This window comes from Ochotona princeps, chromosome 2 (assembly GCF_030435755.1).
Source record: "Ochotona princeps isolate mOchPri1 chromosome 2, mOchPri1.hap1, whole genome shotgun sequence".
Taxonomy (NCBI): domain Eukaryota; kingdom Metazoa; phylum Chordata; class Mammalia; order Lagomorpha; family Ochotonidae; genus Ochotona; species Ochotona princeps.
The window spans coordinates 22328668-22355003 of record NC_080833.1 but is presented as its reverse complement, the minus strand read 5'-3'; the positions used below and the strand labels follow the sequence as shown (position 1 = coordinate 22355003).

General features: G+C 57.3%; 1 protein-coding gene across 1 annotated transcript in view; it reads left to right on the top strand.

The window, feature by feature from the left end:
• SDC3 (syndecan 3) overlaps window positions 1-26113 on the top strand; it is a 32039-nt gene extending 5926 nt beyond the window's left edge. The window contains exons 2-5 of the mRNA XM_058677980.1: window positions 19458-19575; window positions 20760-21394; window positions 22522-22813; window positions 23596-26113. Coding sequence (XP_058533963.1) covers window positions 19458-19575; window positions 20760-21394; window positions 22522-22813; window positions 23596-23762 — 1212 coding nt within the window. The 3' untranslated portion in view covers window positions 23763-26113. The remainder of the gene's footprint in view (window positions 1-19457; window positions 19576-20759; window positions 21395-22521; window positions 22814-23595) is intronic.
• Window positions 26114-26336: the final 223 nt, after the last annotated feature.

Genomic DNA, 26336 nt, shown 5'->3' with positions numbered 1-26336 from the left:
ACAGGCAGGAACCCATGGAGCCCTGTTTTCAGGTGCCCCTGGCACCATGTCTGCCCTGGTGCTGCTCTTGTCATGTCCCCTGCACAGCTGTGGCTTCCTGGACTGGGACGGGACAGGGAGCGTCCTGCTTTTCTGAAATAGCACCCAGCTTCCTGGTTGCAGATCGCATGTTGCTCCCACCCTCCGCCAGGGTCAGTCTTGGCCTCAGCTCCTCTGGTAGAGCTTCCTGTACCTCGTCCTGTCCCCTGACCCCCACCCCCTAACATTGCCGCCACTAGCTCAGACTTTAATGAGAGTAATTTAGCATCAATCACCCGCCGGAGCTGGGAAAACTAATTGCAGCCAACTGATTGCCAGTCCCACTGCCAGCACTAGGGGACTGCAGGCTGCTTATTAGGCCTGTGCCCCTCCCTGGCTGGGGCATGGGGCGCCCTCCACAGGGCAAGGGACTAAGTAAGGCCAAGCGCCTGGAGAGTTGGGGGGACGGTGCATTTGCTCTTGGGAATGCTTGGCGGAACTCATATAGTTCCCCTCTGCAGGGCCCATAGCCAAGGTGGAGCCTGGGGTAGTCCTCGGCCCATGCCCCCCGCAGGGCTACCCTGACCCTGGGAGTGGGGTGACTGTAGCCAGATCCTCCCGGGGTCATACCCTGAAGGTGCTCCCTGTGTGCAGGAGATGGACCCAGGCCCAGGTGGAAGCAAGGACAGTGAGGGTGGCCAGTGTATGCGGCAGCATGCTGATCATGCCTCATCCCACTTCCTCCCCATCATGGCCCCAGGCGGCCTTGGGTGTGACTCACTTCACAGCTGGGGGCACAGAGGCCCTGAGGTTTGGGTACTGTGGGCAGGGACTCTAACTTTGGAGCCCAGGCCTGCTAAGAGTGGTACTGATAGATTGAGACAAGCTTTGTTCTTTTGGCCAGCAGTTATTGAGTGCCTGCTCTGTGCAGGCTCTGTGCTCAGGTCTCTGTACTTTGCAGCAGGAGGTGTATTTGGGCTGGGTGTGTCTGCCTCCCCCTCCCAGGCAGGTTCCCATCCCAGCCCTGCCATTGGCCGTGGAATGAACTTGGGCACATGATTCTCGGTTTTGGTCTCTTCTGTCAAGTGGTGCCGAGAGAGCTGACTCCCTGGACTGGAGGGGGAGATTCCTTGGGGAGGTAGTGATCCTTACCTAGTTTGCAGGCAGTTCAAAGCAACCTGTTATCAAATGGTGAATTTTGCTTTAGCTATGCCTTCCCTAAGACTATTGCATCTCTGAGATGACTCTGCCACCAACTGGTCACATGATAATGGACAATCTTTTCTCTACCTGGGCCTGTGTTTTCACGTCTGTGAAATGGGGAACTTGGATAGGTTGACACAGATGCCCTTCCAGTCATTGCTTTTGGGAAACTGTTGGAAGAACTGAGGTCAGAAAGGGCAGGACCTGAGCTGGGATGACCCAGGGAGGAAGGGTGGGAGGCTTGTTTCCTCCATGTGACCCCCTCCGTGGTTCCTCTTGGGGCTGAGATGAAAGGGGTCATGTCCCTGGTCCAGTTCCCCCTGCTCCCTGGGTCATGATCAGTGCAGGTCGGGCAGCCAGCCAGCCTGGGTTTCTGGCTAAAGGAGGAACACTGGCCAGGGAGTCCAGTTCCCAGTTCCTGGTCTGGTCTCTGCTGCTGATGGGTGCTGTCTGCTGTGCCCTCTCTGACCTTTGGCCTATGTTGTGCACTGGGAACCCCTCGCAGCTTGTGACCCAGCACAGGAGAAGGCCGGGGTTAGGGGTGAGAGAGGCAGTTCACTGTGGAGATTCAGGGAGGGCTCCATGGAGGAGGCATTCTTCCAGTCTTGCCTTGAAAGCTGGAAGTGCCTGGTTAGGCAGAGGGCTCAGAGTGGACGAGGCTCAAAACAGGGCTGCAGGATTAAGGAATTGGAGTGTGTTTGAAGGCAGCAGTTCTGAGCCAGAGGAAGGCATGGGCTGTATATGTGGGGAAGGAAACAACTTCCCTTGGGGTGCTGCCCAGTGGCAGGCACTGGGTGCTTCCTGGATACCTGGCCTTGTGCCTGGGGGTGTCCTGGGGCTGAACAGTTGTGCCCCCCAGGATCTAGATGTGGATGACCCCCAAGGAGCTTGGGCGCCCTCAGTGGCTCACAAGGTAGATGCAGGCAGAGGAGTCCAACCAGGGTGGTTGAGTTCCGTCTTGCAGGCAGAGAATTGGTTTGCAAAATGAGTACAGCTCTGCCCCCGCTGAGGGGCTGGCATAAGATGCCAATGAGAATATGAATAGGATCATTATTGATACTGAATTATGCCTAATGATCCCTGCAAGACGCTTTGCCCAGTGTGGAAAAACTCACTTCATCCTCACAGCCATCATAGGAGGGAAATGCTATTTATTCTGTGTTTTGTGGGCCCGGAAGTCAAGGCAGAGAACTTAAGTAGCTCACGTGGGTTCACAGAGCAGGTGGGTAGCACAGGTGAGATTTGAACCTGGATCTCAGCCATTGCAGCAGCCCTGCTCTGTGCTGCTGTGGGTACTGCGTGCCGAGTGTGTCCCAAGAAGATGCACTTCAGGTTGGTACAATCGGCCTGCGTCTCTGATCTTGAGCTGGCGTTCACCTGAGCCCGTTCTGTTTGGAGGCAGGAGCTGAGGCTAGTCCAGGCCAGGGAAAGGCCAGAGGGTGAAGGTGACAGCTCCGAGGGTCCTTATAAATCCATTTGACCATGTTGTTTGTTGTCCCTAAGAGGAAACTGAGGCCACAGCGTTGCTTTCTAGCTCTAATGAGTGTGAGGTCTTGTGAGTCGCTGTTCCTCATTCACATTTGGGGAGCTGAATTTCAGACAGGTACAGTGGTTTGCCCAGTGTAACCCAGCAAGGTGGTAGTGGAGCTGGCCCAGGAACTGTGGCTCCTGCCTCAGGGTGGGGCTGGGGCATGTCTATGATGTTTCTTCCCTTTACCTGTCTTTGTTCTGTGCGGAATGCAGACCTAGCTCCTACTGCCGTCTTCCAGGAAGTCCAGATGCCTCAACCTGGATATTCTAAGCCAAATCAGTCAGTGCATTCAGTGTGTTGCCCAGTGCCACCCCTGTGCATTGCACACCCCACTGCTGCCCCCGGAACCCTCGGTTGTCCCTGAGTGTAGCACGCCCTTGTCTCTTCATCCCTGCCACCTGCTGGCCCCTCCCTCCAGGAGCTCCTCATACCTACACACGTCCCCCTGCTCCGGCATCCCTGTACCAACCCCTCCTCTCAGCTCCCAGCCCTGAGAGCCGCTCTGCTCGGTCCCCCTCTGTCCTGCCCTCCTCTCCTGCCAGACAGTACTCTTGGCCAAGCCCCAGGGGTGTTCCCTGGCTTCCTGGCACCTGGTTCCTTGCAGGGTTGCCTGGCTACGCTCTGAGAGCCCTCACTTGGATACGCTGTCGCAGCCGCAGGTGCCCCATGATGTCACCTCCCACCACTCTGTCCCATGTGCCTCTGTTTGACTTTCCCTGGTCCTGAGATGGCTGCGTTGCTTCTCGTTTCTGCTTTCACACATCCTCAACATGTTTTATTTCTGGTTGTCCCCTGTTGTCACACCATGTCCTTCACACAGTCCCAGCCCCCTGCTCATGTGACCACCAAGCTTGAGGGAAGAGCGAATGGAGTGTGGCTGCAGGAAGTGGTGGGCAGGAGGGACTGCAGTGTGTGAGGAGGTGGGAACCGGGGCAGGTGGCCTTGACCCCTTGGGACTTGGAGAGATCTCCCCACCCTTTACCTCCTCCTCTTTTCTCCTTCCTCTCCCTACTCACCCTTTCCACACTGCCGCCCCCCAACCTCTGCCTGGATTCCCCCTGGGACCACAGCTGAGTGAAGTGGTTGATCGTCCCAGCTGCACTCCCTGAGGCTGGGACCCAGACTCCCCCTGTGTGACAGAGGTCTCCAAGGCTGAAGGGTGGCTGGGCTAGAACCAAGGGAGTGCTCCAGTTCTCCCCCTTGGAACCTGGAACTCAACAGTTGCCTTTCTCTGCCCTCCGGAAGCCAGGTTCTAAGGGCAAAAGCCACAGGAGTTGGCCCTAAACTTGCTGTTGAGACAAGGAGCTTCAGGCTGTGGCTGTGCAGGGAGGAGGGACATACAGAATGGGGGTGGCATGCCCGGCTACAAAGGCCAGCTGACCCCTGTGCTTGTGGGGACACTTAGGCCTGGAGCCCAGAGGACAGCCCTGTGAGCCCAGGGGAGCCCTTGTTTCTATGTAGAACCACGGCTCTGGCTTTGTTCCAACTGTGTGGGTGTACACTCGTGCGGCTGCTGGGCTCTGTGTGGCAATGCTGTGGCCTCTCCCGGGGGCATCAGGAGTGCCCCATGTGCCAGTCATGCTCCCCCAGTCCACCTCCACTCTGCCGGGGGCTTACTCCCAGCCCTGACAGCTTCCTGGGAGGGTGGCGAAGGAAAAGGGGGACAGCCCACCTCCTCCCTGCAAAGTCAGCTGCATGTCCAGGAACGTACATATCCATAAAGGGACAGGACACACTTTAGCCACATGAGTGAGTTGCTACTCTCAGAGGTTCCGCTGTGTCTGCTTGAAACAGGCGTCTGAGACTTCCCCAGACAAGCTCAGATGTAGGCACATGGAAAGCCCTAAGCACCAGCTCCAGAGACACCTTGAATATGCCTGTCTGTGAGTGCATTCATGCCCACAAGTGCAAATACATGGACAGACGCACATGTTGCTAGGGTCTGAGCTAGGAGCGTAGGCTCTTAATCCTAGCACTTAATCTAGGAAGCCCAGGCCAGAGGGGCAGCTGGGCTGGCCTCCTTAGAAGTGATTAAGGCAAGGGTGGGGGGAGTATGGCAGAACTGAGGGCTTGTTTCTTGCCTGCCTTCCAGGGACAGCTCTCTCCAACCCCCAATCAACCATCCTTGAGATGCTTGGAAGCTTGGTCCTGTGTCATTCAGGAAATGCTGGGTGCAGGGGGGAGAGGCTGTGTGTCCCTGAGGAAAGTGCTAGGGGGAGAGAGGCTGGGGAGGGGGTCCCCTTAGTTAATTGCAGGTTCTGGCCATGTGTCTTGTGGGAGTAATTCTGATGAAGTAGGAAAGTGAGGCAGCAGGAGATAGCAAGCTGGGGTGCCTAGAAGGGCAGGATGGAGGGGGCCTCAGTGGAGGGGAGCCCTGAGCTGTCTGGGGAAAAGGGGACACTTGGTGGTCAGCACAGTGCGGTCTTGGGGTGCTAGGGGCAGAGTCAGCTCAGAGCTGTGCCCGTGGGCTATGCTGAATGGTGGTGATTGTGGGGGGTGTGGTCATGATGCCCCTGCACCAGAGGTAGCAGTCCCCACTGTTCATGTCCAAGGAATTCAGGGAACAGGTTGGTGGCCCCAGCCATATTCCTCAGCTGTTGCCCTGCTTGGAGCCACCCTGCTTCAGCCCTGTGGCTTCTCTTAGAAGCTCCGACACTCCACGGCTGGGTGCCTGAGCTGGACTGCCTGGGACTCACCCTCCATCACCACCTCCGACCGCTTCACTCATTCCTTTTTCCCTAGGGGCCTGAGGCAGTGACTGCCAGGTCCCAGGCTTGGTCCCCTCCTAGAGCAAGGCAGTCAGGCTGGTGTGTTGAGGCTCGGACCCTCTCTGGGAAGGGTTCCAGAGGAGGCTTCAGGTTGGAGGGGCCAGTGCAGCCTGGAGCCCAAGGGATCTGGGGTCAGGGAAGCCATGGGCAAGTGATGGGTGAAGCGTAGGGGGCAGACCTTGTCCCCAGAGTGCGGGGCACTCGGTGTCCTGTTGCTGGCCAGTCTCTGGACAGCATCAGCTCAGTGGGGAGTGCTTGGGCCAAGCCGGGTGTAACTGTGAGCCCATAAGAGCTGGCACGACCCACAGAGGCCCTGGACTCTCCAGTGGCTAGTGGTGGTGTTGAGAGAGATGCCTGACGTTTTCTTTGACTCCTCCATGCACAGAGCAGGAAGTCCTCTGTCTCCGCCGTCCCACGGATTCCTTCTGACCTGCCTTCCCCAAGTAGTGTTAGCTGTGAGCTCCAAGAGGCCACCTCTTCCCTTCTAAGTGACTCTGTGATGGGGGCAAGGAGGGAGGATCTTGTCCAGGTGGTGGAGCTGGAGGCAGAGGGCTGAGGAGGCTCAGCCCAATGAGGGTGCACACAAGGGGATGGCATGCCATGCACCTGCCAAAGGCCCGGCAGCTCAGGCCCAGGCCCAGCCCTCTGGATAGAAGGGTCCCCGTACAGAACAGAGAGCGGAAACCAGCCGGGGCTTGGCGGTTGCTAGCTGGTCTGGGTGGAGGCCAGGACCTAGGAGCCAAGTAGAGGTGGGCTGGGGCGTTGAGGGATGGATCCTGGAGCTGGCGCTGCCCTAGGTTGCACGGGGTGGGGAGGGGCAGGGAGGAGGGCAAGCCAGGCTCATGTTCAGCCACTGGGGTCCTGCCTGGTGCCCTCTGCCCTCTTCCCTACCAGGGGTGTACCCTCATGCCTCTTGGTACACATGGACTGACGACTGTGGTGCTGGAGGGGAGCCACCCGAAATTGCCAAGGGCTATAGCTAGGGAAACCAAGGGCCAGGGACGGGGATGGCTGTCCACAGGAGTGTGGTGTCTCCCACCCCACCCTCGGGCTCTCACCCGAGACTCTGGACTGAACCTGCCCCTTTGCACGGGCCTCAGCTGACAAAGTGGCCATTGACAAGCACAGAAAGGGCAGTTGATGGCAGTGGAGGAGCTGGTCCTTGCCCAGTGTGGTCTGCAGAGTAAATGTTTACCTGGGAGCTGGGGATGGGCCGTGGAGACTTCCCCTGAGGCCTCTTGGGGAGAGGGGTCTCAAAGTGGGGAGGATGTGCAGAGGGACAAGGCCAGGGTCACTCGGTGGCCCAGGAGGGTCTAGTGTGACTCACATGCTCTGCTGTGTGGCCCTGGGCACTTTTCTTGCCCTCTCTGAGCTTCAGCCTCACCCTCTTTTTTTTTTTTTAAGATTTACTTTATGTTTATTAGTAAGGCAAATTTGCAGAGAAGGAAAGTTAGATCTTCCATCTGCTGGTTCACTCAGGAGCTAGGCACTTCTTCTAGATCTCCAATGCAAGTGCTGGGTCACAAGGCTTAGGTTGCCCTTTGTTACTTTCCTAGGCCACAAGCAGGGAGCTGGATGGGAAGTGGAGCAGCTGGGACATGAACTGGCAGTCATATAGGATTCCAGCGTGTGCGAGGCAAGGATTTAGCCACTAAGCCAGCATGCCAGGCCCCTCACCCTCATTTCTGTTGGGACCACAACTTTGTTGAACTGTGACTCACATCCCATAGTTTGTCAGTCTAAAGTATGTATAGTATTCTCCACTCATATCTGTGGCTTCACTTTCTGCAGTTCCATTTACCCAGGGTCAACTGAGGTCTGCAAATATTAAATGGAAAATCCCAGATACAAACAGCCCGGACATTTTCAATTGCTTGCTGTTCTGAGCAGTGTGGTGGAATCTTGTAGGGTCCCGCTGTATCCTGGCTGCCACCTGAACCAGCCAGTCCTTGTCCACATCCCAAGATCAAGGGCATGTCATGCTGGCGTGGTGTTTGGTTTAGGCAGCCCTTGTCTGACTTATCAATGGTGCCAAAGCCAGGGAGTGGTGACATCAAAAAGAGCTGGTTATGCATCACCAGCAACCTGGAGCCCTGTGGCAGTGTCCCGCGGCCCTTAGCAGTAGACACAGCCCAAGGACGCAGCACCCTAGGCTGCCTGCCTGCCCACCTGCCTGCTGGTTCGGGGCAGCCAACAGGTTTCGAACTGGATCCCACGCCTGGGATATGGCAGGGTTGTGGCATAGGGCTCGGCACAATGTTTCTAGAGCTTTGCAAGCACCACCCATTTTAGAACCTTGTTTTCTTACTCTGAAATGATACCCCATCCCTGTTAGCAGCCATTCCTGTTTGTCTCTAACATCCTGGGCCTAGATCGCCAGAGTGCTGCTTTCCGTGTCTGCGGGTTTGCTGGGTCAGCATTTCCTGCAGGTGTCATCCCGCGTGCTATGGGCTTCGGTGCTTGGTTTCCTTCCCTCGACGTGGTGCTGTGTGAGCTCAGTCCCACGATGGCCTGCCTGGTCATCACACCGCTGCCCCTTTGTGTGGAGCCGTCTCCCCTATCTCTACGTGTACCCTTTGGTGGACGTTTGAGTGGTTTCCACTTTTTGGCTCTTAGGAGCCCTGTCACTGAGATTTCTTCCCTGTGAACAGATGTTTCCATTTTTCTTGACTGTAGAGCCTGGAGCAGAGCCACTGAGTCCTCTGGTATCTGCATGTAACAAGTGCTGTCCCTGTCCTGGGGGGTGGACGAGGACCCTGCTTACTTTTCTCCGGTCCTCGCTGGTTCTGATTGTTAACAGACTTCTTGGGCACATCTGCCCTTGCCTGCCTGTGTCCCACAAATAGTGTGGAGGGGCAATATGGCAGGCAGCTAGCGGTGAAGCCAAGGAAGGGATTTATTCCTTGGGGAATTGTAGAGTAGACACATGGCACAGGATCTGTAACAGCCCCTCCCCCCCAACCCCCAGTGTTCAGGGACAGGAAGGAAAGATTATCAGGAGGAGAAATGGGGGCTGGGGAGTGGAGTCAGGAGTCCTGGGACCCCCTAGAGAGCACCTGCTGACCCCCTGCTGGTGTGAGAATGGGTCTCACTGCCCTTGTAGGCATGGGCAAACCAAGGCACCTTGCCTGGTCACAGGGAGAAGCTGCCAGGCTCTGGGTGGACAGACTTGTTTGGGTCATCTTGTTTGGGCCATAGTTTTCCTAACCTTGAGGTCAGTATGATTATTGTGTCCTCATAGTAGGCAGAGAAAGTGAGGCTCAGAGAGGTGGGCTGACTTGTCCGGAGACACACAGCCACTTTGGACCTGGGAGTTGAGCATCAGAGCATCAGAGTCCCTGCCCCCACATGTCTCCCAGGACAGAAGAGAGGAAACAAGGACTCAGCTGCCAGTCTGCTCTGCCCATCCTCAACCCCCTCTGTACTCCACCCAGACCCTCATCAGGGTAACAGGCAGTGCTGGCACCAGCATGGCCCTCAGTGGGCCTCTGGTGAACTCTTCTAGCCCTGCACCCTGTGTTTCTATGGGACTCCTTGCTTCCTGTCTCAGTTTCCCAACTGGATGATCTCATGGGGCCACCCCATGAGATCCCTGTGGCCTAGGCCCTGTGGTTTGTTCTGTCCCTGGAAGTGGAGCAAGCTCTGGGCGGGGTCTGACGAGTTTGCACTGGTTATAAATAACCCAGCTAGTGGGAGGGTGAGGGGCCCTGCAGCCTGGACACCTACATTTGGATGGTTTCCTTCTGGTTCTGTGGGTGGCATGTGACCTCAGGCTGTGTACTTGGCCTGTCCCTGGGGAGGGTATGAGAACCCTGAGGTCTCCCAGGACTGCTGCGGGGCCAGGTCTGCCTCCAACTGACTCCAGCAGGGCTTGGTTAGGAAGAGGCTATAGGCCAGCCCAGGGGAGCCCCAGGGCTGTCAAGGTTGGGTAGGGGGCTCAACTGGCTTCAGGCATCTTCTAAGATTAGGGGAGCATCCCTTTGCCCTAAGGCCTGGGGCACCAGTCTGCTTTCCCAGCTCCTCACCTTCCACCAGGTCCCACTCCGCAGTGCACCTGCTATCCTCTTCCCTAGCCTTGGAGCCCACAGGGTAAGGAGACCCATTCCACTGGGTCCTGAGGCCATGAGCTGGACTGGAATCAGGCAAGACTGGCGCCGAAAAGACGCCCTGTGAGTGCTGTCCCCACTGCCCAAGCCTGATGTAAGAGTGGCTGGAGCTGCAGGCTCCCCTGGGAGACTGCGGAACTGCATGGTTTTTGCATATAATTTACATAAAGATTTTATGACAAAAATATGCTGGGAAGCATCTCTGTTTCTTTTCCCTCTTTTCAAACCAAAGGGATCCCTTGCTCATCCCCTGGGTTCACATGTGGGAGACTAAGAGAGGAGGGACAGGGCCTGACCCGAGTATGCAGTAACTGAGGGTAGGAAGCAGAGATGTGGGTCTGTAATGGGTGATCCCATTCACAGTGTTTATCCAACAAATATTGATGGTGGCCATGGCCACCCTGTCACTGCCCCAGGAGCTTCTGGCATAGCAGGAGACAGGTATCAAACCAGCCGATAAGGAAACAAGCTTATTTTGGAGAGCAGTGAGCTTCTGAGGAGTAGCCCTGGTGTTGGCAGAGTGGCAAGTGCATGGGGAAGCAGTGCAGGCAGATATGATGTTGGGGTGAACCTTGTGTGGGGCTGCTGTGTTGTCCTGGCTCCTGCTTGCTGCCCATTAGCTGCTTGGCACAGTTGGCACCTCTATGGGTTAATTGCTTAGAAGAGAAGCTAAGGCTCAGCCAGGCGAGGAGCGTCGAGCAGTGGCGGTTTGGAAGTGAGGAGCAGGGCTGGAGCATCTGGTTCCATGCTGGCCTGCTGCACAGAGGCCCCAGGCCCTGGCACTGGGCGGCCCTTGTGCATGTGTTGGCAGCGACCCAATGCCAAAGGCACCTGCTGGTGAGTCATGGACTGGGGCAGTGGCTCACCTGAATGGGGCACCTGCTGTGTGAGCAGGCCTTGCCCTCCGTTCTGGCTTGGATCCAGAGCCTCAGGCTGGCTGTCTCCCTGTCTGTGCAGGGTGCTGGTTGGGATGCTTGCCCCTCCCCCGCCAAACAGCTGTGTGTTGGTGAAAAGTGAGGCCCCAGGGAGGCAAAGTCTTCAGTGCAGAGCTGATCTTGACCTTGGAGTTGAGTGAATCCTTGACTTAGTTGCTGTGTGTCTTTTGCCCAGTGCTTCTTTTTTCAGAGTTTTGGATTGCCTATGAAGAGCCTGGTATCCAGCGAGTGCCTGAGCTGCCCTGCAGAGGGGGGGTCATGTCACAGACGGAGGACCCCATCCACATCCTTGGGGTGCAGGGTGTGGAGTTCATTGTGGTCAGGATTTCAGTCATACTGAGCCTGCCTCCTTATATGCAGATGAAGATGCCCTGCTTCCTCAGGTGGCTTGGGATGGGCAGGGTGGGATCCAGTGCAGAGCCTGTGGGGGTGACGGGAGTGTGGTTGGCCGCCTCTTCCTTGGGACATGATTGGGTGCTGGCGCAGAGCTCCTGAGAGAAGTCTTCCTGGGAAGTGGCTGGCCTACGTATGTGATGCCTGAGGAGCTCACAGGCAAGGTCACGTGTACCTCTAGGCCTCATCAGGACAGACCTGTTCTGCTGATAATGGGAACCCTGTATGTCTGGAATCAAGTACACAGTAGGTGCTTAATACATGTTGTTTATACTGATGAAGCAGTTCAGACAGTTCTGGCCAGGCAGAGATGGTGGGGAAGGTGTTCCGGGAGGCAGAGCAGGCCTGAAGGCACCCAGTATTCCTGAAGCCGTAAATGGTTTTTGTGTGGGTGGAGCAGGGGCAGCTGGGAGCTGGGGCCTCTGTGGGTGGTCCTGCTCTCCCAGCACAGGCTCGGGGACTGGCATCAGGGAGGCATCTCAGCTCTGCATCGACGAGGGAGTCTGGCTGTCCCTGAGTGAGGCCATCAGCCTCTGTAGGTGTAGAAGACAGAGTGGGCAGCTGTGGGACAGCTGGCTTGGCACACCACTGCTCCCAGCCCGGGCCGGTAGAGCCAGAAACTGGGCAGGGGGAGGGGAAAAAGGAGGGTGGAGAAAACAGGCAAGTGGGCGGGTGGTGTCTGGGCACTACGGGCCAGCAAGGCTGCCAACGGGTAAAAGCCAGGAAGAGAGCCTGGGCCCTGCCACGCCAGCGTCTGTGGTGAGACGTGGCTGGCCTGCTGGGCTCTGCCAGCCCCTTGCTGATTCCTGCCATGCTTCTCCTTGTTCCTTGCCATGGAGTCCCAGCAGAAAGAAGGGGCTAAAGAATGTCCCAGGCTGGTGTGCACTTAGGGATAGCACAAGAGCATGGAAGGTTTGGGAACAAAGGAACACGGCCCCTCATGTGCCACGAAAGAGTTCCTGGGAGCCGTGGGGTGTCGCAGCACCGAGAAACCCCCTGGGAAGTGAGTTCACAACGTGACCAAGGTCAACGTGGCTTTCATACCCACTTTGCAGACTTCACAATGGTGGTAATGTTAATAGGCTCCCCTGGCCCAGCCATTTGGTGTGATGTGGGGAGTGCCGGCCTTCTCCAGGGAGCCTCACCGGGTGGGCATGATTGTGTCTGGAAATAGCAGGTTCAGAGCAACCATCTGCCAGGCCTGTCAGCAGTATGCACCATATAGTGTCCAACCGGTGGTCTTCTATGTCCTGCCACATTCTTTGAAACAAAAAGCCCTCTGCAGTGCATTGACTCTGGGACTAGCCTGGGGAGACGAGATGGGGCTGTGAAAACACAGCTGTTGCTAGCTGCCTCCTCTTCCTTGTTCTGCCGGTCTCCTGTTGTTGGCTATGTAGGTTATTCCACTTGCCCCTTAAAAATAATGCTGCCCCAGATCTCTTAGTCCCAGGGACTGCTGCTTGGAAGCCCAAGAGTGTCAGAGTCCAAAGAACCCTTCACTCCTCAGCTTTGAGTTTTTGTTTTCCAAATGGGGCAAAGACAAAACAGATCAGGAGAAGGGAGCTTGTCTGCATTGGTGTAGCCCTGGCCTGCTAAGCCAGGGGTGCTGCCTGCTGTCCTGTTGGCCTGGGGCAGGGCAGGGGGAGTCACAGTGGGCAGGGGGGACTCTGGGGTGAGAGGGGTGGTGGCAGGGGAGGCCTGGAGCTGGTAGCAGGAGGCTATACTGCCACTGTTCCCTCTGCAGAGAAGATGGATGTAGGGGGTTGGCCTGGATGGATGTTTTAGGCCCTTTGTGCAGTACTTGCCATTGCCAATGAAGGGGCAGGGGAGGATGGGGTGCTGGGGCTTGAGTGCATGCAGGTGCATGGGCAAGAGGCAGTACCGAGGATGTCTCTGGGATTTGCTGACTGACAGGGAGAGAAAGGTCTGTGCAGCCCAAGCTACTTCCTTGGCACCTCTTGCTCTGCCCTCTGCTCCCTGGAGCTTGGGGGCCCCTTCTCCAGCAGGTGCCCTGGCTTCCTGGCCAGAGCAGCTGGCTGGGGAGTGCTGAGGCATCCTGCCTTCCCCCTGCCAGCTCCGGGCTCTGCATTGTGAAGCCCCTTTGGCTGTACTGCCATCTGGCCCCGGCGCACATTCCTGCCGTGGTGCTCTGGGTCTCCAGGGTTGAGCTGGAGAGTGTGAGGGGCGCAGTGTTCTTACAGGACTGAGGGCCTTTTGGGGACAGAGCTGGAGAAGGTAGAGCCTGCAGGGACCACACCACTACCCTCACCCTGCTTCTAGGAGCTGCTTTGGTGAACCTGCTGTGTGACTTTGGGCCACTTCCTTTGCCTCTCTGAGTCACCCTCTTGGCAGGCTAATTCAGAGCTGCCTGCTTTCTCTGCCTCAGTTTCCACAGCTGGAGGGAAAGCGAGCTGAACTCAGTGATGTCTTAGGCCTAGGTTAACTTCGGAGTTGAGGCATGTGGGGGAAGACAGGTGCCGTGGGACTACTCATGAATGGGTACTGAGCATCAACTGTGTCCTGGGCAGTGCCCACCCCCCCAGCAGCCAGGAGATGTGTGTCATTCCTGTACCCATGCACCCAAACAGAAGCTCAGAGAGGTGAAGTGACCTGCCGGAGCCGCCCAACAAGGAAGTAGATCCGGACCGGAACCCAAGACTGAACTTGAAGCTGGACTTACAGCTCGTGCTGCAGTGTTTTCGCCGCCAGCAGAGCCCAGGCTGAGGTTGGCTCGTGAGGGGAGGGGAGCTTGGGCAGAACTAATTACTCCTGATTTTATTCTTAGTGTCTGTAGCATGATCATCAGCGCCGCGCAGTGCTGCCGGGGCCCTGGCCCCCTGCCAGCTGACCTAATTCAGGCGTCTGTGTGTTTCTGCCACTTGCCCTCCCCTTAGCCCCCATTCCTGTTCTCCCCCCAGCTGTGTGGCCTTGGCAGTGCCACTAAGCCTCTCTGGCCATGCATGGTGTCCTGTGCGGCTGGGTGTAAGTGTCAGGTTCTACTGCTTCTCCTATGAGTGAGGGAGGTGGAGGCCTGGGGGAGATGAACTGCAGAAAAACAACTCTAGGGGTGGGGCACATCATGAGCGAGCACCGTGGTGTCCTAGCGTGGGGTCCTGGGGTTCTGTTAACAATTCCTGCGATGGCTCCGTGAGCAATCATCCTTTTACAAGTGAGAGAACCCGAGGTGCTGGAGCTGGTCGGTGGCTCACCTGGCAGCCTTCGGTAGCGCTAGCCGAGTGATTTCATTGTGGCTGGGCCTCTGCCCTCTTGTTTCTCTGGGAAAGCTCCTCTTGAAAGGGAGGTGGGAGCGGGAGACATTGGAGACCCGGGCTCCCCCAGTGGCAGCAGGAGGGAGGTATCCTGGCTTTCCAGAACATTACACCTGCTCTCACAACGACAGGTGAGTGGGTGGCATGTGTGCTGCAGGAAGCATGCATGCCTGTCTTTTCTTGTAGGGTTACTCACCCACCTTGGTCCTGGTGGGATAGCTGGTGGGGCAGGAGATGGCAGGAGATGGCTCCTCCTCACAGGCCCTGGGGAGTGGGGCAGCCTCCTCAGCTGCTTGAAAACTAGCAAGGTAGGACACATGGCAGGGGCTTGATGGTCACTGCTGGTCCTTCCTTTGAGACTGTGAGCTAAGTTTAAGGTGGAGTGATGGCAAGGGAACCCCAGCATTTTTTTAAAGTTTATTTTATTTGAAAAGCAGAGTTAGAAAACTATAGAGAGAGTTCACTCCCCATGGTTCACTCCCTATGGTTCACTCCCCAAATGGCCAACAAGGACCAGAGCTGAGCCAATCTGAGGCCAGGAGTTCTTCTGGGTCTCCCATGCAGGTGCAGGGCCCAAGGACTTGGGCCATCCTCCACTGCTTTCCCAGGTCATAAGCAGAGAGCCAGCGGAAATGGATCAGCTGAGACTGGAACCAGCGTTGTTGGTACCACAGGCAGAAGCTTAGCCTGCATGCCACAGCACTAGCCTCAACCCCAGCATCTTGTATGCTCACTTGGACAAGGGCATTTCAAAAAATTCATGGAAACTGGGAATAAGACATTTGAGTGCAAAACATTTTGAAATGCAGGACATTTTGATGTGCTTTTTCATGAATTTGATGAAAACCCTATGTGTGCACCAGTTTTACTTTGTTTTATTATCAAAATAAATGTATCTTTTTAATTCCACTTTACACAAACCTTTCAAAATCCCCTTGTTTGTTTCAGGAAGGATATGTGTATATGTGTGTGTGTGGGTGTGTGTAGGGGACTGGGGCTGGCATGCAATTGGGGGTGTATGCCTGGTGGGGTGCCTGCCTATTCAGGGATGTGTGGGCTGTGTGCTGGGGAGAAGCAGCAGGTGCCAGAGCACATGGCGTGCTGGCCACCTGCTGTGTGGGTGTGGGTGGCTGTGGTTATGGCTGAGCTGATGTCTTGCTGTGGGGAGCAGGGACTGTGGGTCACAGGTGAAGTGACCCGGACCTCAGTTGGGCTGTAGGTCTGGCGGTGGCTACCGAATGGATAGGAGTCAGGTTTCAGGGGCCAGCCTCAGTGCCTTCATCTGTGAAATGGGGATAGCAAAGCCCTGGAAGTTTGTGATCAGGAAGGAAGCAGAGCAGGTGACGGCAGGTCCTTAGTGGCAGTGGACAGAGATCTCTGAGCTTTCTGGGGTGCCCTCCAAGCTGCCTTCCCTGCTGCCCTGGGGCGTCCTGTGGGGTGGTAGGAGTAGGAGGCTTGGGGCTTCCCAGAGACACGTGTACCAACTGGGACATGAGTGGGAGAAAAGGCTAGTGTTACTGTTGGAGGGGCTGTGATGGGTAGGCAAGCTATTCAGGAGACAAATGTGTGTGTGTTTGTGTGTGTATGTGTATGTGTGTGTGTTGGGCCTTGTGGGCCTCGGGTGAGGCAAGTGTACAGTAGGGGGTCAGGAGATGTTGCTGAAGTTTGTGTGTGACATTTATCGGGGTGTGAGGTGAGGAGCGGGGAGCACTACCTGTCTGTGGGCATCCCGGGGTGTGTGTAGTAAGCGGCCGGATGCGTGCTGGTGTGTGGCCGGCCGTGTTGTCTGTGTGCTGCAGAGTGCGTGGGGCTGTTCCCTGACGTGCCTCCCTGCTGGGCAGGGCCTTTTGTCAGTTGCTTTGTGTGTGTGTGCGTCCATGTCCATGCTGGGGGGTGTCTGCTGAGTTCAGTAGTATGTGTGTGTGAGGATTCTGCCCGTGTCATCTCTCAGTTGCAGTGTGTGTGTGTGCGCGTGTGTGCGTGTGTGTATGGATGTGTCTGCTGGGTTATGTAGTGTGTGGGGGGGATTCTGCCCGTGTCATCTCTCAGTTGCAGTGTGTGTATGCTAGTGTGTGTGTGAGTGTGTCTGCTGAGTTACGCAGTGTGTGTGTGAGGACTCTGCCCATGTCATTTCTCAGTTGCAGCATGTATGTGTGTTGGTGGGGTGGCAGCCTCTTGGCACCCATAGGAGGGGCTCTGAGTTTCTCTGTAGGGTGCACAGTGAGGGACAGGGAGAGGCCAGTAGGGTTCTGAGGCATTTGGATGTGGTGTGTCTTTAAGGCACTGGCATGGATAATTACATTCATTATGTATGGGATTATGCAAATGCAGAGGTCGTTTGGGGGTCAGAGGCTGTTTGTCACCCTCCTCCTCCTCCTTCTCCTCCTCCCTGGAGGTTTTCTCTGCTGCTTGTCTTCCCTAGGGAGCTACATCTGCTAGGAGTCCTAGATGTGCCTGCCAGGCCCCGCTGGTTCCAAGGCGGGCTCAGGGGGCCTGGGTCATTGTCCTCCCTTCCCCCGCCTCCCGTCCCCACTCTGCTGGGGAGAGAATGTTCTGGGTGCGGGTTTGGAGGATCATAGAGGTCGTTCCTTCCTCGGCTTCTTTGATCCCATCAGCTTCAGGCTAAATTAAGATGGGAGAGAATTCACTCCCTTTGCCACCCACTCTTGCCTTCTCTCCCTCTCATCCCCACCCGCCTTGTGCCCCTCTGCCTTCTGCCCCTCTGCCTGTCCATCCCTGCCTCCATCCTCCCCTCACTGTCATCCCCTCTGTTCTTCCATGATCCCTCCCTCTCCCACCCCCCCATCTCTGTGGGGAGCTGGAGCTCCAGGTCCTTAGCATGGAGGAGATGGTCGTCATGGTAACGGTTGTCATGTCGATGGCTACTGCACTAGGGATGAATAGTATCTAGGTGAGCACTACCTGAGTGGGGGGCTGATATCTTTCCCTAACCCAGAGTTGCAGAGTATACCCCTCACCTCCCGCCCCTGCCCGCCTGTACAGGTGCCAGTCTGCACCTAAAGGCACACCACCCCTGCTTGCAGCCTGTGCTGCCTGTAGGTGGTGTGTTGGCGTGTGTCTGTGTGTGTGCTCTCCATGTCTCCTGGTATCACTCTGAGGGTCTGCATGGTTGTGGGCAGGGCGGGTCTTTGGACCTGGGTGGACATTTCTGGGAACAGGTGTTCCTGCTGGAACCAGGCACTGTGGCTGGGGAATCTTAAAAAACCCTTGCCAGCCCCTAGTTGAAGCCTAATTTAGGGGTCCCTGGTAATCAGACCCCTTGCAGCTCAGCCTTGCCTAACCTGCCTAGAAAGGCAGTGCAGCCCTGCCCGGAGGCTGAGCCGAGCCGAGCCTGAGCCCTGGCCCTTTCGGCCCTGCCCTACCTGGACCTGGTCGGGCTGCTGGCCTGGGAGCAGAGCCACAGGGCCGAGTTGCCAGCTTGTGAGCCCAGATGGTGCCCGTGACCTGGGAGCTCCACTGTCTCCATCCCGTGCCCCTCACCTGGCTCTGGGGACGGGATCTCCTGGGCAGAGATGAGTGCGGGGCAGATTGGACGAGAGTTGCTCTAAGCTCCGGAACGTCTGAGAAGGAGGAAGACCCAGCAATTAGTCATGGGAGCAATTACACTAATTGTTCCACTCCATGACTCAACTGGTAGAAAGTAAATACTGATTAATTCATTACTTCAACAGTGTGTGTGTGTGTGTGTGTGTGTGTGTGTGTGTGTGTGCACATGCACGCACTGTGACAGGGCAACTCCTGGCTCGCTGCCCTGGCAGGGATGAGTCGGGCTTTGGAGCAGGTGGTCCCAACTGAGGGCAGGAAGCCAGGACTGCGTTCCCTTCTCTGGCTTAGAACAAATTCCACAAGGGGCTTTTGGGAGTGGGGGAAGGGGAAATGAGAGGCAGAGGGCATGCGCAGTGCCAGTGCAGGCCCTGCTCCTGCTCACACACCTTCTGGGACTCCCCACTGCCCAGGACAGTGTTGCAGCTGATGCTCAAGGTACCCAGCCGCATGGAACCCTCAAGTTCAGCTGAATAGTATGGGATGTGCAGTCAGGACAAAAGAATGACCACTTCCCCAAAGTTGTGAGCTGGACAGTGCGAACGTGCTGTGCTGGGGCCTCTACTGCCTTTCCAGTCCTCTCCCCCGCTGTGCTACCTGCCCCGTGAAGGAGTCAATGGCTTCCACAACCATTCCTTACCCATCATCTTCTGGTTTAGGCTGCTGAGCAAAGCCCTACTTGCACAAAGGTGACTTACCAAGACAACAGGCATTGTGAACTGGGAGTTCACAGCAGGAGGGCTTCTTGAAAGAAGCAGTACTGGGAGTGGGAATGGACCAACACCAACTTGGAGGACAAGGGGCGGAACACGTGTCCCTGGGCCGGGAGGGGCAGAATGGTTGGCATACACAGGGTGGTGGGCAGGGTCAACTCCCAGGCACAAGCTGTACTGCTTACCCTCTTCCCTTTGCATGAGAGGCCTTCTCTTTCTCCATTTCAATTACTTAAGAACCAAATGTTGTGCCTTTCGTATCTTACCATCAGGAGTTCATCTCACCTGCCTCCTGCCAGGCAGGGCCTACTTACCCCAGGCTAGGCTTGGAACCAAGGGCTATGCATGGCGGGGTGGTGGAACAGGGTCAAGTTTATGCATCTCTGGGTGCCGCACACTGGCTCCAACCTGAGGGCTGCAGGGAGGAGGGTAGAGTTGGACTCTAATTCCTGTTCATCCCAGCTCTTGCTGTTGTCCCTTGGAGAAGCCCCCTTCTGGCTCCTGACCTCACCAAGACCCTTACAGAAGATGGGAGAGTAGCTTGCTGATTGTGACTCTGACCTTGAGACACCATAGGGTGGGTAGTGCAGGGGAACCCCAGGGCCAGGGCCAGGGTTGGACCTGTGTTCCCTTCCTGCCCTTATCCAAGGTCCTCCCTCCCCTGCGCCCGTGTCTGATGACCCTGCCTTTGCATCTGTCTGGATCACCGCAACCCGTCCCCTGGGCTCTGGGGACTGGGGATAAGGCTAGGCGTTTGCTGTGGGGTAGGTTGAGACTCTCTATGTCTATCTGCCACCTGTCTGTATAGCTCAGTGGGCTCTTGTTGAAATGGGGCTGGGGGCACTGAGCCCTCCTGGCTCTCAGTTGCCCACCCAATGTCCCTTGTCCCCGAGGCTACTGGCATGTCCAGGTTGCTGGCCTCAGGCCCTGAGCCTCTGTCCCTCTCTACCCTCCCAGGCACAGCGCTGGCGCAGTGAGAACTTTGAGAGGCCCGTGGACCTGGAGGGCTCAGGGGATGACGACTCCTTTCCCGATGATGAATTGGATGACCTATACTCGGGGTCAGGCTCAGGCTGTAAGTAACCTCCCCTGCCCTGACCCTGCCTGCTGGCAAGGGCCAGTCAGCACCAGGGACTTGGCTAGGCTAAGTGGGGCGGGGTGAATTTACTGCCAGGAGGACAAACAGGGGTAGTTCATGGACCCCAAAAGCAAGGAGGTTATAGAGCCAGGCTTGGGAGGGTTGCCCACTCTGGACAGGGTCCTGTCGGAAAGACACAGAAAGATGCCCTCTGTGGTCTGGGGTCCCCAGGACTGCTCCAGCTGTGCGCAGGACTTTCATAGCTGCCTCTCCACAGAGACAACCTGACAGGCAGCCCTGTGTGGTGCCAACAACTATGGCCAAGGGCAGCAATGAGCCAGGCAGGTGCCTCCCGTGGGATCTGGCATGGCTGGTTGTGGGCCCTGCCATGGAGAAGGGGATTCAGTACCAAGTAGCTACCCTGCCACTGGCAGGTGCTTCATAAATGGACCTTCCTCTGAGACTTCTAGAAGGATCTGGGACAGGAGTCAGGCTGGCACAGAGAAAAGAGGGGCAAGCCTGGGCCATACACACTGGCAGCTTCCCAGCCTGTGGTTGGCCCTAACCCACTGCTTGAACCCTTCTCTAGGACAGTTATGCTGAAAGCCTGCCTCTGGTGCCACCTCTATCCCAGCGCCCCTCTGACTTCCAGCCCTCCTCCGCCTTTCTCAGGGTCCCTGGCTTCCCTTACCTCTATGTTTCAGTCCTCCCTCATCTTGTTTCCTCCTTGTTTGGATCACAGGCTCCCTGCAGGCAGGCCTTATTCCCTTCTTGCTGCACCCAGGCCTCTGGGGGACTCCATGCGTCTGCCGTCTCTTCACTGAAGGCCTATCCAGTGCTCCCCGCAGTCCCCAGGAGGTTTGCAGTATGTCTGCCTCAGCTCTGCTGGCAGGATGCAACCTAATAGAAGTTCCAGACTAGGTAGTCTCGGAACAGTCAGGAAAGACCTCCTGGAAGAGATGGTCCCTAGAAGCATTTTTGGCAGGGAAGAGTTAGGGAAGGTTTGCCAACTTGTAGCCTCTCGCCAGGCGGTGCCTTCTTATTTCCTGAGACAGTTGGGCAGAGACAGGGAAGGGAGCGATTGGGTGTCCCCCAGCTTGACAGTCCTTGTCACCTAGAATCCTGTGTCCCTCGCAATCACCCAGCTCCCTAGCTCTCTCCCTCTTCCCCCACCTCTTCAGACTTCGAGCAGGAGTCGGGCCTTGAGACAGCTATGCGGTTCAGCCCAGATGTGGCCCTAGCCATGTCCACCACGCCTGCCGTACTGCCCACCACAGACATCCAGCCTGTGGGCACCCCGTTCGAAGAGCTTCCCTCCGAGCACCCCACCCCGGAGCCAGTCACCAGCCCCCCAGTAGTGACAGAAGTCCCGGAAGAGCCCAGTGAGAGAGCGACCACCATGGCCACCACCGTGGCCATCACCACTGCCACCACCACTGCCACCACAACAGGAGCCTCGACCATGGCCACTGTGGCCACCATGCCCACCACTGTGGCCACCGCCGCCCCCAGCATCCCTGCAGCACCCCCTTCCACAGGCACCACTGCTGTGGTGAGGACCACCGGCATCTGGAGGCTTCTGCCTCTTCCACTGACCACGGCTGCCATAGCCCCAGCCAGCACACCCGCAGCGCCCTCACCTCCCACCTCGGGGCTTCCCTTGGACACAGAGGCGCCCACCCCCCGGCTGGTCAGCACAGCTACCTCCCGGCCTAGAGCCCTTCCCAGGCCAGCCACCAGCCAGGAGCCCACCATCCCTGAGAGGAGCACCCTGCCCTTGGGCACCACAGCCCCTGGGCCCACAGAGATGGCTCAGGTAAGTAAAGGCTGTGGGCGGGGACAGAGTAGGGGAAGAGCATGATAGTCAGGGCTGGGGGTAGAAGGGGCAGGGCCAAGGATGAGGGGCTTTCAGAGAGGGGGGTTGTGAGTCAGGACTCACTGGTGGGGTAGGCCAGTGGGGACGGAAAGGGTGGAAGCCTGGAGTGGGTTATTGGGTCTTATGGGAACACCATGGGCAGAAAGGGCATTGGGTGATTGTAGGGGGTGTGGAGGCATGGCCTCTGGCCCTGAGTATGCTCTGTCTGCATAGTGTCCTCTGGCCCTCGCAGCTGTCCCCTGTGGCGCTGGGGATGTCTCCTTTTATGCTGAGGCAGTTGACATCCAGGTTGGGCTGGCCACTTCCCCATGTGCCACAGCTGGCTGGACAGCCCCACCTGGTGCCCAGGCAGCTGGTTCCTGAGGCTGGGCTTATGTCTGGGGTGAGGAAGGGTGTGTATGCATGTGTGCCTGTGTGTTAGGGAACAGGGAAAAAGTGTTAGAAGACCTGGATGCATGTAGACCAAGGAGGTGGGAGCTGTAGTCTGGGCAAGGAACAGTGATGGCGATGCTGATCCTTGCTCCACGGTCACCTTAGCAGCTGACTTCTCCATGGAGGGCCCTGAGGCTGGGACCTACCTGTGGGTCTCCATATCCCTAGCCAGTGGTGGCAGAACCTGGGTCCTTCCTAGGACTTCTCCAGAAGGGATAGAGTCTCAACCAAGCGGGACAGCAATGACAGAGCAAGGAGTCCAGGCCCCAGGCTGCAGGTGTAGCTGCTGTGCAGGTACCGCCAATCCTCAGCCAGACCCCAGGCCCACCCTTACCTGGCTCATCAGGGAAGTAGCTCCTCCACTGCCCCGCCCCTGCCCTTGATGGCTGTCATGCCCCCACCTTGGCCTTTCTGTTCCTGGCTGGGCTTACTTCAGCATGAGGGCAGCTCAGGCACCTCTCTGAGCCTGCCTCCTGCCTGTAGTGAGAGCTCAAGGAATGTTAGCCTCGGTGAGACTCTGAAGTGATGGTCATGGGCCTGTGTGTGTGTGTGTGTGTGTGTGTGTGTGTATGTGTGGCTGTTCTATGCCGGGGGTGCTGGCACCTGACTCCTGGGCTCACCCCACCTCCCTGCAGACCCCGACTCCGGAATCCATCCTGACTACCGTCCGGGCTGAGTTAGAGGTGCCAGTAAGCGGAGGACCCAGTGGGGACTTTGAGCTGCCAGAAGAAGAGACCACACAGCCAGATGCAGCCAATGAGGTGGTGGCTGTGGGAGGGGCTGCAGCCAAGCCGTCACCTCCACCAGGGACCCTGCCCAAGGGTGCCCGCCCAGGCCCTGGCATCCTGGACAATGCCATTGACTCTGGCAGCTCGGCTGCTCAGCTGCCTCAGAAAAGTATCCTGGAGCGGAAGGAGGTGCTTGTAGGTAAGGCTTGAGGTCTGTGTGGCCAGGGGATGGAGGGCTGGGGTGTGTCCCTGCGGTGGAGTTCCAAGCCATGCAGCTAATTGGGCCCCAGGTCAGGGTATGGCTATCCTAGGAGCCGGACTAAAAGGAATGCTGGGGATTTGACCCCAGGCTTGTCCCCTCTTTGACCCTTCCCTGCCTGATCCTTCCCTGCCTGACCTATGTCTCCTTGACTCCTATGCTCCTGGGCAATGCTGCCTGCCCATGGGGGACCTCACTTCCTAGATACTAACCCCTCACCCATCTTTGGCTTGAACTTTCCCAACTCTTAACCCCAGTCCCTGTGGATATGCCTTGGCCACATCTCCTAGAATCTCCAGATTCTTGGTCTACATCCTGCGGCAAGGTACTTCTTGCTTTGTGTAGCATGGTGGTAGTAATTTTGCATACACACAGTGCTAACATAATCCATCCTCCCAATCTTGTGTTAACTTTGGGCTAGTTACCATTTAATTGGATGAGTTTTTCGTCTAGTGGTTCTCAACCACTGGAGTGCCTCCAGCCGATGGCAGCCTACTTTAGGTGCAGACATCACGCTTCCCTTGGGGGCAGGTGTGCGGACCCAGTGAGCTAGCGTGAGTCAGATGCAGTGTGAACAGAGCCAGTGCAGGCCTGCGAATGGCAGTCAGTGCTAACCTCAGCTTTAGGCACCCTGACCTTCTCCCTGCACCCCACCCATCAGAACTCTCCACTCTGTTTCCACCCAATTTCTGGGCCTTGACCTCTGTCCTCTCCTTTCACAGCTGTGATTGTTGGTGGGGTGGTGGGAGCCCTGTTCGCTGCCTTCCTGGTCACACTGCTCATCTACCGCATGAAGAAGAAGGACGAGGGCAGCTACACGCTGGAGGAGCCCAAACAGGCAAGCGTCACTTACCAGAAGCCTGACAAGCAGGAGGAGTTCTATGCCTAGCGGAGCCGCAGTGCCTCCCCGCAGCCTCCAACATCCCTCTGCCCAGTCCCCAGCCTGGCTCAGCCTGGCCCCCTGCAACCCCGGCCTGGGACTGAGGCTCAGAGGGAGAGCTTGGCCCCGGTTCTTCTCTGCCCTTCCTTTTAAGGCCTATCCAGGTTGCCAGCCTCACACAGAACAGAGGGCACTGCCATCTGCCCTGGATTGTGTCCTTACGAGCTCATCTCTCGTCCTCCGCCAGCCTTGGGCTTCGGGACCTCATATCACATAAACAGGAGGAGGAAGCTTCTGATTGGCTGGTGGAAGAAGGGGTGGGGCCTGAGCCCTCAACTTGGCCCTGCCTACACCCCACCCAGCAGGGCTGTCTGAGGGCAGAGAGGCACTGAGGCTGGTTTTCAGGACCAATAATTTGGCAAATGCAGCCCTTAAAAATAACGGGGATACTGTAACCTCTCACTGCTGTTCTGGGGCCTCTCTCTCTGCCTGGGTCACACACATTCCCTGTATTGGCCTGGCCTCCTTGTGGTTGTGGGACTGTCCTGCCCTCACCTCTCGCCAGTGCCCTGGTGTCCCAGGCTTCACCTCTTTCTGCGTCTTCCCCCTGAGGATGCCAGGGGTAGCCACTGGAGGAGAGAGGCCACTCTGATGTCCCTCCTGGGCGGGGACTCTGCACAGACGTCATTGCCCACACTGTCACACTTACTGTCATCCGATCACACACCCAGGACTGAAACACAAAAAGATGAAATCACACACCACCATGAGCCCCTCCCCACCAGCCAGTCAAGACCAGCTCTTACAGACGCACGTGCTTCCAAAGATGTTCTCCTGAGTTGCTCTGACGCTTACTGCAGTGCGGGTCATGACTCGTGCTCGGGTGAGCGGTGACAGTGTGACCTCTCTCTGTCCCTCTCCCACCCACCATGCACCTTCGGGTCTCCAGCTTTCAGGTGCCCCCTGGGGAGGGTGGAATCAAGCTGGAACAATCAGCCCATATTGGGTCCCCGAGTTGCCCTGTCACACTCAGTCCCACGCCATGGCACCCATACCAGCCACATCTCTACCCACCAGGCCCCTGCCAGACATAATCCCATATGGGTGCCCAGTACCACTCCACTTGACCCCATGCTCACTCTCCTAGGTGAAGGATGCTCCAGGGGCTCATGGACACAGCCCCCTCGGGCTGTTACCTGCCAGCTGAGCTGGGCCTTACCCCTGCCTCACCTGTTATGAGAGGCTCTGGGCCAGCCTGCACTGGCTGGGAGCCTGGGACCTTCACTATGGCTGAGGCAGAAAGGGCTTGGTATCCTGACATTGGACCCTGGGCCCTGGGAGGTACTTGGATTTCCCAGCACCAAAGGCCCTGGACAGGGAGGAGGCCTGGCTCCTGGTCCCCCTGTGTCCTCCTGCCCTGAGCTAGGGGCCGATCTGCCTCCCGGGGCACAAGTCTCCAAAGTGCCTGAGAGGGCGGGCCCTTCGCCCAGGCCCTCTGCATCCTCGGCCCTCGCCCTGGCCAGGCCAACCTCAGCCCATCCACCCCAGGCCGGTCCTTCCCCATGCAACCTCAACTGCCCATCCACCAAACACCTTGGCCATTCTGGCCATGGCTGAGTGGATCCCTGCCCCCACCCCCTCATATCCCCTTACCCCAGGTCCCAAGGGCAGAGGTTTGAGGGGCTGGAGCAGGTGATGGTGACAGTGGGGATATCAGAGCCCCCAGTCTACCTTCCTTTGTAAATGGGGTCACTTCCTGGGCATTTGGGCTATGGGATCACCAGTGGTGAAGGGTGTGTTTGGCGAGAACTCTTGGAGCCAAAAGGGTGGGATGGGAGTTGTAATTGGCTAGTGCTCATACCCTCAGCTCCCACCTCCATTCCTGCCAGTATTCCCACCCCCACCAGGTTTTAGTTCTAGTCCCTTCTCAGAATTCCCTGGCAGTGAATTTCTGTGGGGTGGGAGTGGGAGTACTGGCTGTGATGAAGCCGAGGTTCTGGGGCTCCTGCTTGTGGGTGGGACTCCCTTATACAGATACCAGAGCCCTCCGCATGAGGAAGCCGGCTGGTCCCAGCCTTGGTGGAGGGGCAGGGATGGGACAGGCCTCTTGGGACAGGGGACCTGGAGGAGGCAGCGTGGCCTCAATGGTCCTGGCAGCAGAAACACTGGGGTCCAGGCAGCAGAGAAGGTGCTGTGCCAGCTCCCCTCTCCCCCACCCCCTGCTGGGCTGCTGTCCTGGGGACAGAGCAACTCTGGTGAGAAGGCCTGGGCAGGCCGAGGCTGAGAAACCAGGGAGTGTGGAGGAAAGCAAGCCAGGGCATAGCAGCCCTGGGGCCAGAGACCTGCCCAAGCTAGGAGGACTGACTGGGGGCTGGGGGCTTGGTCCCCTGGCTCCAGCCTCCTCTGTATCCTTAGCATTTGAGACAAGAGGCCAAGGGTTGTGCACAGAGCCCGGGGCCTCGACCGAGCTTCAGAGTCTTGAAGCTCTGCTGTTAGAGCAGCCCAGGTCTCCCGTGGCCAGTCCGCTGCGTGGGCAAGGTGCTCGGGGCCAGCATGTGCTGGAGCTCCTCAAAGTGCAATGTG